The following is a 12,069-nucleotide window of genomic DNA, read 5'->3' as shown; positions in this document are numbered from 1 at the left end:
AAACATGTAAGATCCTGAGGGGTCTTGACAGAGTGGATGTGGAAAGGATGTTTCTTCTTGTGGGAGAATCAAGAACTGGGGGGGGTCACTGTTTAAAAATAAGGCGTCACCTATTTAAGACAGAGATAAGGAGAATTTTTTTTCTCTCAGAGGGTCGTGATTCTCTGGAACTCTCTTCCTCAAAAGGCAGTGGAAGCAGAGTCTTTGAATATTTTTAAGGTAGAGGTAGACAGATTCTTGATAAGCAAGGGGGTGAAAGGTTATTGGGGGCAGGCGAGAATGTAGAGTTGAAGTTACAATCAGATCAGCCATGATCTTATTGAATGGCGGAGCAGGCTGGAGGGCCGACTGGCCTACTCCTGTTCCTAATTCGTATGTTCACATGTAACCCTCTTTGTAAAAAGCTTTTCCTGCTCTTTGACTTAAGTTTCTTACATTTTATTTTATATTTATATCTCCTTTTTGTAGACGGGTCGAGCATTGGAAACAGCCTGTTCCTCTCTTCTCTGTCTCATCTTTCATAATTTGAAACACATCTATCAAATTACCCCATAACGGCTTCTGTTCTAATGAAATCTGCTCCAATTTTCCATAACTGAATTTCCTCATAGTGGGCAATATCCTATAGAATCTGTGCTGTACCCTTTCTATTATCTCAACATGCTTCCCATGGTATAAAACTGCATACAGTATCATTATAGCATCCCTTGAAATGGATTAATTATTTGAAATTCACCAATTGGGTAAAATAAAAATATAAGAACGCAAAATACTTTGAAGAAAGTACAAAGAAATATTTACCTTCAATACTAAAAATACGTTCTCTGAGGGCACTAGCTATTTCTATCAAAGCAGCTTCCGAGGATACATTGAAAAAATGCTTCTGTTTTGGATCACTTGCAATGGATTTTATTTCCTTGATTAAATTTTCTGGATTTATTCCTTCTCTATTGTAATAGCCAAGAACCTATGAAATAAAAAGAAATTGAATTTTATTAATGGAAAGTACATTCCAAATTTTTGTTAGTTGTTCTAATTTCCAATAGGTTTTGCAATTGATGATATTCATAAATTTAGTTTGCCTGGAATGTTAGCGTGTCTCAATGGTAACACTCTCCATCTGAATTAAAAGATAATGGGCTAAAAATTGGATAAGCCCGATTAATGGGTGTGGGGATTGCGATGTGTGATTAACGCTCACCTGTTTAAATTAATCCAGTTAACAAATAAACTTTGTGCTGCCTGTTCATTTTCATGATAGTGGTGTGTAGCCCACTCTAAAAGCACTGCTACGTGGCTGCATGCTGAGCAGGCGGCCTAGGTTTGTACGAGGCTAGTGCCAGTTAAAGCTAGCATGCACTTCTCAAAGTCAGCCTGCAGCTCTTAAAAGGGAGGTCCATTCTGGCTGCAGAAGCTTATTCAATTTGCTAGGAAACACTTGCATAGCAGGAACAAACTGAAATAAGGACTCAGCATGCCAGAGAGAGAGGTTCCCTAGGTTCTCTGATGCAGCGCTGGAGGCTTTAGTGCAGGAGGAGAGAGAGGTGCTCTGACTGAAGGGGGCCAGGAGGCCCTCCAGAGAGACACTGTAAAGGCATTGGGAGCAGATAGCCACAGAGGTCAATGTCAGGAAGTTGACCACAAGGACCTGTATCCAGTGCCACAAAACGCTCTATGACCACACACGAGCAGTCAATGTCAGTCAATGCATCATTAAATACCACATCTTACCAACTGCACAAGCAACCTCAGTGCACTGTTCAATGCAGTACATATCCATCACTAACTCATTAACAGTCTCCAGCAATCAGGACTGATGCCTAACATTCATATGCTCCACCTCACCCTCACATATTTAGCAGTGCTGCAAGTTTCACACCTATAGCTTCCAAAGCTATTCAGCTAGGACAGGCACATTAACCAAAAAACACCCTCACTGCCACTCTTCCCTCTCTCTTACAGGACAAGATGGCACAGAAGAGGAGGGAGCAGCAAAGAGCAAGTGGGAGACAGGCACAGCTTCATATCCTCACCCCCTAAGAGGAGATGGTGCTTGGCATTATTGGCATGGCCATCACTGAGGCTGTGGCATGTGATGCTGCATAAGCCATCCAAGATGGTATGTTCATCCACATTCTGAAATCCCACTTCACTCTCACTCCACAATTGGTATGATGTACAAAGCTGCAGATGGTGTCACTATTCATCTCATGCTGTCCACCCACACCCATCCCCTTCTCTCACCCCAACCTTCCCCATGTGCATTCAAATACCCAAGAATGGCCAGCCAGTGGTGACTGAGGGTGAAAGCCCAGAGGAAAAGGAGACCTCTGAGGAAAAATCACAATCACTGACACTTGCAGTCACCAACTCAGATACTGGCACTGTGCAATTCAGAGGGTAGCTTAGAGGTGGGATCTGCATGTGGTGAGTAATCGGGCACAAGTTGGCTGCAGCAAGGCCTGGGTGAAAGGATGGTGGCTGTGCCAGCTCACCAGAGGGCGAGGTCACAAACAAGTTCTGCTGCAGAGATCTGAGATGAGAACTTTGAGGGGGTGACGTACAGCAAAAGGCTGATGGGATGCGGACAGAAATGTTTGGTACATTGGCAGAACCACCAGAGAACCTCCTGCTACTATAAAGAGCATGGAAGAGTCTGGCTCCAACTTGATACAGGGCTTCACACAGAACTTGGAAACAATCCTTTCCAACGTGGAAGTGGTGGCCAGCTCCATGAGAACTCTTCCAGACACAATCATGATGCAGCGTCAAAGTCTCAGCTTCCATTGCAGCACAAACAGAAGCCATGCAACATCTCAGTGCTGCAGTGGAAGCTCAGACTGCTGCCATGATGGCTGCAGATACCAGTGTTCAAAAGGGCTTGCAGGTTCTGTCAGCAGTCCAGTTATCTGCGCTCAAGAAGATCAGGATCAATGGGTCTTTTTCAGGTTGGAAAGCCATAACTAGTGGGGTGCCACAAGGATCGGTCCTAGGGCCTCAACTACTTACTACCTACATTAATAACTTAGAGGAAGGGACAGAGTGTAGTGTATCCAAATTTGCTGATGATACAAAAATAGGTGGGAAGGCATGTTGTGATGAGGACACAAAGAATCTGCAAAGGGATATAGATGGCAGATGGTGTTCAATGTGGGAAAGTGTGAGGTAATCCACTTTGGTAGGAAGAATAAGAAGGAAGATTATTATTTAGATGGAGAAAGACTACAAAATACTGCAGTACAGAGGGATCTGGGTGTTCTTGTGCATGAAACACAAACGGTTAGCATGCAGCTGCAGCAAGTAATTAGGAAGGCAAATCGAATTTTGGCATTTGTTGCTAGGGGGTTAGAGTTTAAAAATAGGGAAGTCTTGTTACAACTGTACAGGGTGTTGGTGAGGCCACACCTGGAGTACAGCGTGCAGTTTTGATCCCCGTATTTAAAGAAGGATATACCAGCATTGGAGGCAGTTCAGAAAAGGTTCACTCGGCTGATTCCTGGGATGAAGGGGTTGTCTATCAAGAACGGCTAAAAAGGTTAGGCCTTTATTCATTGGACTTTATAAGAATGAGAGGTGATCTTATAGAAACATATAAGATTTTAAGGGGGCTTGACAGGATAGATGTTGAGAAGATGTTTCCACTAGTGGGGGAATCTCGAACTAGGGGACATAGTTACAGAATAAGGGTCACAGATTTAAAACTGAGATGCAAAGGAATTTCTTCTCTCAGAGGGTGGTGAATCTCTGGAATTCTCTGCCTCAGAGAGTTGTGGAGGCTATGTCACTAAATGTATTTAAGGAGGAGGTAGATAGATTTTTGAAATCTTGGGGAGTCGAGGGTTAGGTGGAGCAGGCCCGAAAGAGGAGTTCAGGCCTGGGACAGATCAGCCATCATCTTATTGAATGACAGGGCAGGCTTGAGGGGCTGAATGGCCTACTCCTGCTCCTATTCCGTATGTTCTTATGATGAGGCACTGCCCCGTGGGAGTGGCAGTGGTTCCTTTAGTGCATAAACCTAGTGTCCTTATTCAGGTTGACAGCATTCATGCTCCCACCACTGCCACTCCACCAATGCCCCTGTTGTTGCCTGTCAGTCAGCCAGCCCTGACTGTTGCCATCCATGCTGAGATGGTGCAGTCCGAAGCTGGTCCCTCAAGGCCCAGAGTTCCTTCAGGGTGTCCTGCAAGATGACCTGCATTCACCCCCAGTCAAAGTCAGCAGCCCTCCACCAGCCATGCTGTAGCCACTGGGGTAGTACATCATGTGTAGAATCTTGTGCTGATGGAATATTTTCAGGAGTTAGGATGATTTCCGGGATCTTCCAGGATGCATCCTGCTAATTGGCCGCCACCTCTTCTGCCGTCCAATTAAGTATGGCAGGCGGGTTCCTGAGGTTTTGAGCCCTATCATAGGGTCTGCAGCTTTGGAAGGCTGGCAACCCCACCGGGAGAGGTGGGTGCTGCTCATGCAGAAAGGGACCATGAGGGTGTCTCAAAATGGAGGCGCCCTCAGTCGTGTGCATAAAATATTAAAACTGGAGAGGGACGAAGCTGGTGCTTCAATTGCAGCAGAGAGAAAGCCCCTCTGGAGGATTTCTTTGGGCCATGGCCCCGTCACTGCGGCAGGGAGTCTCCAGCTACGCTGGTCACCTGGCCTGCCTTCAAAAGGCAACTTCCATGGAGCTACCTGGCTTGGCATTCAGCGCGAGGTTGCTCTGACACTGGGAAGATCCTAGTGGAGTTCTCCCTGTCCACCTCAATAGGCCTTTAATTGGCAACTATTGGTTACTCACCACTGTCGGTTGGGTAGCTGCTTCCCTTGTTCACCCGCATCCGGCAAGCTGGTCCTGAGCAATGATGTGCTGGATGCCTTCTCCCTTCCTCATCCTGAGATAGTCGCTGAAGCTCTGGTGACAAGACCCTTGTCCTCATGAAGGTCAGGTTGAGGAGGACACAGCAGAGCATCACGAATCAGGAGTCGCTCTCCGGCAGGTACTGGAAGGCTTGGCCCGAGCGGCCCAGGCAGGAGAACCATTGCTTCAGGACACTGATTGTCTGCTTCACAATTCCATCATAACTGCAGTGTAACTATTATTGTAGGAGTGCTGACCATGTGTGGTTAGATGGCAGAGGGGAGTCATCAGCCACGGTTACAGTGGGTAGCTCTTGTCATTAAGCAGCCACCTTCTGGTTTGACGTGGTGGCTTGAAGAGGTTACAATGGCTGATTGGTGCAGAATGAAAGAATCATAACTGTTGCCAGGATAGTGGCCATTCACCAACATGATGGTCTGGGTATGGTTGCAAACCAACTGCATGTTCCGTGAGTGGTAACCTTTGCGGTTGAGGTACATCTCTCCATTGAGATGTGGCACCCGCAAGGCCACATGCACCATGGGGATGATCTCTATCCCAGCAAAGCCATTTTCCCACTCCTCCTGCTCCTCTCTGAACAGAATAATAACAAGAACATAATAAATAGAAGTGGGAGTAGGCCATTCGACCCCTCAAGCATGCTTTGCTATTCAATAAGATCATGGCTGATCCTCTAACTCAACTCCACCTTCCTGCACTATCTCCATATCCTCTAATTCCCTCAGTAACCAATAATCTAGCAATCTGTCTTGAATATACTCAATGACTTAGCATCCACAGCTCTCTGGCATAGAGAATTCCAAAAATTCACAGTCCTCTGAGTGAAGAAATTCTTTTTCATCTCAGTCCTAAATGGTCAATCCATATGCTGAGTCTGTGATCCCTATTTCTAGAATCGCCAGCCAGGGGGAACATCCTCCCATCAAGCTCCCTAAGAATTTTATACGTTTCAATTAAATTACCTCTTATTCTTCTAAATTCTCGGGATTTTAGGAATTTCCCTGCTTAGAGAGAAGACAATTAAGTCCCCTTTCCTGGCATACAGGGTCTCGGTGACTATCCAGATGTAGCAATTGAAAGTGATCTGATATATTGGCAATGCAGCCAGCTCCAGCTTGGAACTACCCACTGGCATAGACATTGAGGGCCACAGTGACCTTCATGGTTGCTGACAGAGTCATCCTCACCCTGCTCTGAGTCTGCAGATCCAGTTTGAGGAGGTGGCACAGTTCTGTGACCAATTATTTGGTGAAGCATAACTGCTGCAGGCACTGCTCCTGGCTGAGGTACAGGTAGGTGAAGTGCTGTATGAACACTCTAGGCAGGTAAGGTCCCCTGCTGAGAACCGTCCTCCAACAGCCCACTCTGCGAATAGCGTCCCCTCTCTGCTGTCTCTGTTCCATTTTCCCATGATGCTGCAGCTCAAGAGAGGCTCAACTACAGCCCCCATGACTGGGAGCAAGTGATCTGCTCAGAGGGCTTTCAAATCCATACAACTCCTGCCAAAGGTCCAGCATCACTGCCTTCTGACTGAAAGAATTTGTGTGAGCTCCTCAACAACACAGAGCTTCCACTAACTCTGCAGCAGCAATTAGATAGTCACAAGCACCTCAGCTGAAAGATGGAGGGTGATGACTTTAAATAATGTTGGTGGTGGTGGGGGGTTGGGGGTGACAGCTGAATGGATGGTCAGCTATGTGTATTAAAGAGAGGGTGTTAACAGAATTTGTGAGCTTCAAAATGTCAGTTCAAGTGTCAAATCAGTGTTGGACACCAACAGATGTTACAACATGCCTACTCTGCATACTTATGGCCCCCAAAAATGTTCGTGCTATTGCCCTTGAAAACATGGCAATCAGTGCCGGCCGCATTGGAAATGCTTGGGAGAGCACTCCTGCCATTTTTAATCTTGAACCTGTTCCCTGTGGCCTGTGGGTTCAGGTCCGATTTCAAGTCTTGAGCATGTAGGAGATGGAGTTCTACAGTTTTTTGGGGATATGGAAGGTTCCAACCTCGTCCAGGAGTTTTCTGCAGTCATGTTTGAGGGTGGAGCCTCCTTCAACTCCAAACAAGGCCACTGACATTATAGAGCTGATGTAGGAGCTAGGTCTTGCAAACCTGAGAGCTCCAGTGGCCTTGGTATGGGAGACACTGCTTAGGTGATTGTTGGCCGAGAGGACAGAGGTGTACCAGCATCAGAGATGGTGAAAATGGGGCTCACACTGGAAGCCCAGGACTTGGTCATGACCTGGACAACTGTAGAGGAGATGGACTAACAAATTTAATGATTTGCAGCAGGAACAGTCTGGCATCTTGCTGAGGACCAGGTGCCAACACTCACCCCTGCCCAAAATTCAGCACTGCATTTTGTGGCCTCCTGGGCCAAGTCAGTTGCCAAGATGTGTCCCAAATGCAGCAGGTACCTATCAGCTTTATGCAAATAGGGTGATCCCCCACTGAAATTGCATACTTTGACAGAGTCAGTGGGAATGCTCACTGGTAGGTGCTATCCTAGTGTTACTGCTGGGATCATGTCCCAGTAAAATTTTAATCTAGGTTGACATTTCAATGCAGTTGCAAGGGAGAGCTGCATAGTTGTCGGTTGTCTGCTGCATTAGACAACAGACCAAGCAGTCTGGACGGTCTATGCAGGCATTTTCTGATATGTGTCAGTCCTGACTAGGCTTCCAAAATGCTGACTGTCAGCATCAAACACTGATTTATTTATTTATTTATTTAGAGATACAGCACTGAAACAGGCCCTTCGGCCCACCGAGTCTGTGCCGACCAACAACCACCCATTTATACTAACCCTACAGTAATCCCATATTCCCTACAACCTACCTACACTAGGGGCAATTTACAACGGCCAATTTACCTATCAACCTGCAAGTCTTTGGCTGTGGGAGGAAACCAGAGCACCCGGCGAAAACCCACGCAGTCACAGGGAGAACTTGCAAACTCTGCACAGGCAGTACCCAGAATTGAGCCTGGGTCCCTGGAGCTGTGAGGCTGCAGTGCTAACCACTGCGCCACTGTGCTGCCCCAAATTCAATGATGAATCATAATATTTGTGAATGAATGCTTAACATATTTGTATGATATTTTTCTGCCTGTTATTTTAACTCAGGCATTAACTATTGAGCTGGTTGCTTCTCTTCATCTCCAAACCACCGTCTTTCTGCATTCACTCCAGTTTTGTAACAGTAATTTCAGTTATCTAAAGCAATTTGGGATAAAGCCTATCACGCTGTAGCTTGTAGGCCAGTAAAACATAAAATTAAAGTCAGCAGTATCAGTCACCTAATGTTTAAGGGGGTTTGAATGACATCCCTTTCTCTGCAATTTCAACAAGGTTTTAACCCATTTAACATAAATGGTGAGAGACTGGGAGGTGTTGATGTTGGTAACAAGGGCGGGAAAAATGTACCCAACGTGGCCCTCATCCTGATGACCACCTTCGTGTGCGGCTGCATAAAGCTGTGTGTAGACCTCCAGTATGCAAACTCCAAGTGTCACTACGTGCTCAGGTTCTATCTGTCCCCGGTGTTGCGAAGGATGGGCCTAGTCACATTGCCGCGGAACGCTCCATGCAGTTGGGCCGTGCCGTACCACCTATCCTTCGTGGAGCAGTTTCTGCGGGAAAACACCTTTGACCACCGGTCCATCAGGCAGTGGTCTGCTCGGAATGTCCTCAAGGACCTACGGGAAAAGGAGATGGTGGATCCTGTCGGATGGTTCCCCGAGCAGACCGTCAGAGTCATTTGGCGGAATGCCTCATCACCAGAACTTTCAAACAAGCACCAAGACGTAGCTTGGCTGGTGGTGAGAAGGGCCCTCCCCGTCAGATCCTTCATGCACTCCCGAAGTCTCGCCTCCTCCGCACAATGCCCCCGCGGTGGCTGTGGTGGGGAAGAGACGGTTGCCCACCTCCTCCTGGAATGTGTCTTCGCAAAGCAGGTGTGGAAAGAGATGCAGTGGTTTTTGTCGAGGTTCATCCCAAGCAGCTCTGTAACACAGGAGTCTGTGCTCTACGGGCTGTTCCTTGGGACGCACACAGAGACAAACATCAACTGCTGCTGGAGGACCATCAATTCGGTGAAAGACGCCGTTTGGTCTGCCCGAAACTTGCTGGTCTTCCAGCGCAAAGAGTTGTCCACCACTGAATGTTGCAGACTGGCACATTCCAAGGTCCAGGACTATGTGCTGAGGGACGCACTAAAGCTTGGGGCAGCCACAGCAAAGGCTCAATGGGGAAAGACCACAGTGTAAGGTCGCCCCCCCAAGCTGAACTGAGGGGCTGGATCCATGGGAAACCCCTCGAACTGTATCGGGAAAATTTCTGACTCCTGTATAATGTAAAAATGTATCTGGCAGGACAAATGTGAAATGGAAGGGTTGTGAGGCAACTCATAATTGTATAGAAGGAAACTGATCACCTTTGCACTGTTTGTATTTTTTGACTTGATGCTGTTTTTAACTATTTGGGAATGTAATTTTTACAGATTTTTATGAATAAAGTATATTTTGGAAATTTTTTAAAAAAGTGTCGATGTTGGTAACGTCTTCGCAGTCCGACATACTAAGGATTAGCAAATCCTTTTATGCTGGGCTGTATGACGCGAAGCCCACAGACAGCAGAGCCTCCCAGTCCTTCCTGTCATTTATCACAGAGGTCTTAGATGACAGCAGGAGGGAGAGACTGGACAAGCCACTAACTCTGGACGAGCTGACAAAGGCCGTCGAGTCCTTCGAGACTCGTAAAACTCCCGGAAGCGACGGCTTACCGGTCGAGTTGTACTCGGCCCTGTGGGACTGGGTTGGCCTGGACCTGCTGGAAGTATACGAGAGTATGCTCCTGGCCGGCAGCATGTCAGAATCCAAGAGGAAAGGCATCATCACCCCCATTTACAAGCGGAAGGGGGAGAGGGCAGAAATCAGAAATTGGCGGCCCATCTCACTGCTTAATGTTGACGACAAGATTCTGTCCAAAGTCATAGCCAGTCGAGTCAAGTCTGCTCTGGAGTTGGTGATCCACCCCGATCAGACCTGTACTGTACCCGGCAGGAAGATCTCTGATAGTATCGCGCTACTCAGGGATACGATCGCCTACGTGCGGGACAGGAGGGTGGACACCTGCCTCATCAGCCTGGACCAGGAGAAGGCTTTTGGCAGGATATCGCACACCTACATGATGGACGTGTTTTCCAAAATGGGGTTTGGGGAGGGAATCTGCAATTGGATCAAACTGCTCTACACAAACATCAGTAGCGCAGTCTCAATCAATGGGTGGGAATCGGTAAGTTTCCCGATCCGATCTGGAGTCAGACAGGGCTGTCCTCTCTCCCCGGTCTTGTTTGTTTGCTGTATTGAACCCTTTGCTGAGTCTATTAGGAAGGATGCGAGCATAGGAGGGGTGACAATCCCAGGCAGCGGAGGCACTCAGGTTAAAACCTCCCTGTACATGGATGACGTCGCCGTCTTCTGTTCGGATCCGCTGTCTGTGCGCAGACCGATGAACATCTGCGATCAGTTCGAACTGACCTTGGGAGCCAAAGTTAACCACGGCAAGAGTGAGGCCATGTTCTTTGGGAACTGGGCTGGCCGATCCTTTGTCCCCTTCACCGTCAGGTCACACTACCTGAAGGTGCTGGGGATATGGTTCGGAAGGGCCGGGGCGTGCACCAAAACCTGGGAGGAGCGAGTAGCCAAGGTACAACAAAAGTTGAGCATGTGGGGGCAGCGATCTCTCTCCATTGTGGGTAAGAACCTGGTCATCAGGTGTGAGGCGCTCACGTTGTTGCTGTACGTGGCGCGGGTCTGGCCCATACCCCACTCCTGCGCTGTGGCGGTCACCCGAGCCATTTTCCGCTTCATCTGGGGATGTAAAATGGACCGGGTCCGGAGGGACACAATGTTCAAATCTCTGGATAAGGGCGGGAGAAATGTACCCAACGTGGCCTTCATCCTGATGACCACCTTCGTGTGCGGCTGCATCAAGCAGTGTGTAGACCTCCATTACGCAAACTCCAAGTGTCAGTACGTGCTGAGGTTCTATCTGTCCCCAGTGTTGCGAAGGATGGGCCTGGTCACATTGCCGCGGAACGCTCCATGCAGTTGGGCCGTGCCATACCACCTATCCTTCGTGGAGCAGTTTCTGCGGGAAAACACCTTTGACCACCGGTCTATCAGGCAGTGGTCTGCACGGAATGTCCTCAAGGCCCTACGGGAAAAGGAGACGGTGGATCCTGTCGGATGGTTCCCCGAGCAGACTGTCAAGGTCATTTGGCAGAATGCCTCATCACCAGAACTTTCAAACAAGCACCAAGATGTAGCTTGGCTGGTGGTGAGAAGGGCCCTCCCCATCAGATCCTTCATGCACGCCCGAAGTCTCGCCCCCTCCGCACAATCCCCCCACGGTGGCTGTGGTGGGGAAGAGACGGTTGCCCACCTCCTCCTAGAATGTGTCTTTGCAAAGCAGGTGTGGAAAGAGATGCAGTGGTTTTTGTCGAGGTTCATCCCAAGCAGCTCTGTAACACAGGAGTCTGTGCTCTACGGGTTGTTCCCAGGGACGCACACCGAGACAAACATCAACTGCTGCTGGAGGACTATCAATTCGGTGAAAGACGCCGTTTGGTCTGCCCGAAACTTGCTGGTCTTCCAGCGCAAAGAGTTGTCCACCACCGAATGTTGCAGACTGGCACATTCCAAGGTCCAGGACTACGTGCTGAAGGACGCACTAAAGCTTGGGGCAGCCACAGCAAAGGCTCAATGGGGAAAGACCACAGTGTAAGGTCCCCCCCCCAAGCTGAACTGAGGGGCTGGATCCATGGGAAAGCCCTCTAACTGTATCGGGAAAATTTTGTGTGCTGTAAATGTAAAAATGTATATGTCATGACAATGAAATGGAAGGGTTGTGAGGCAACTCATGATGGTATAGAAGGAAACTGATCACCTTTGCACTGTTTGTATTTTTTGACTTGATGCTGTTTTAAACTGTTTGGGAATGTACTTTTTACAGATTTTCATGAATAAAGTATATTTTGGAAATTTAAAAAAAGTGTCGATGTCCAAAGGGACATGGGTGTCTGAAAACTAACATGCAAGTGCAGCAAGCAATTAGGAAATCAAGAGGATTATTGCAAGAGGATTTGAGTACAGGAGTAAAGAAGTCTTGCTGCAATTGTATCGAGCCT

The 12,069-nt window shown here is 47.9% G+C and overlaps 1 protein-coding gene across 3 annotated transcripts in view; it reads right to left on the bottom strand.

The window, feature by feature from the left end:
- itga2.2 (integrin, alpha 2 (CD49B, alpha 2 subunit of VLA-2 receptor), tandem duplicate 2) overlaps nucleotides 1–12,069 on the bottom strand; it is a 260,388-nt gene that overhangs the window by 83,990 nt on the left and 164,329 nt on the right. For all 3 annotated transcript variants that reach the window (XM_068032759.1, XM_068032766.1, XM_068032773.1), the window contains one exon: nucleotides 802–967. In XM_068032759.1, coding sequence (XP_067888860.1) covers nucleotides 802–967 — 166 coding nt within the window. The remainder of the gene's footprint in view (nucleotides 1–801; nucleotides 968–12,069) is intronic.

The sequence above is a fragment of the Heterodontus francisci genome, chromosome 1, assembly GCF_036365525.1.
Source record: "Heterodontus francisci isolate sHetFra1 chromosome 1, sHetFra1.hap1, whole genome shotgun sequence".
Taxonomy (NCBI): domain Eukaryota; kingdom Metazoa; phylum Chordata; class Chondrichthyes; order Heterodontiformes; family Heterodontidae; genus Heterodontus; species Heterodontus francisci.
Note: the sequence above shows the minus strand (reverse complement) of the source record. Positions and strands in the feature narration are given on the sequence as shown.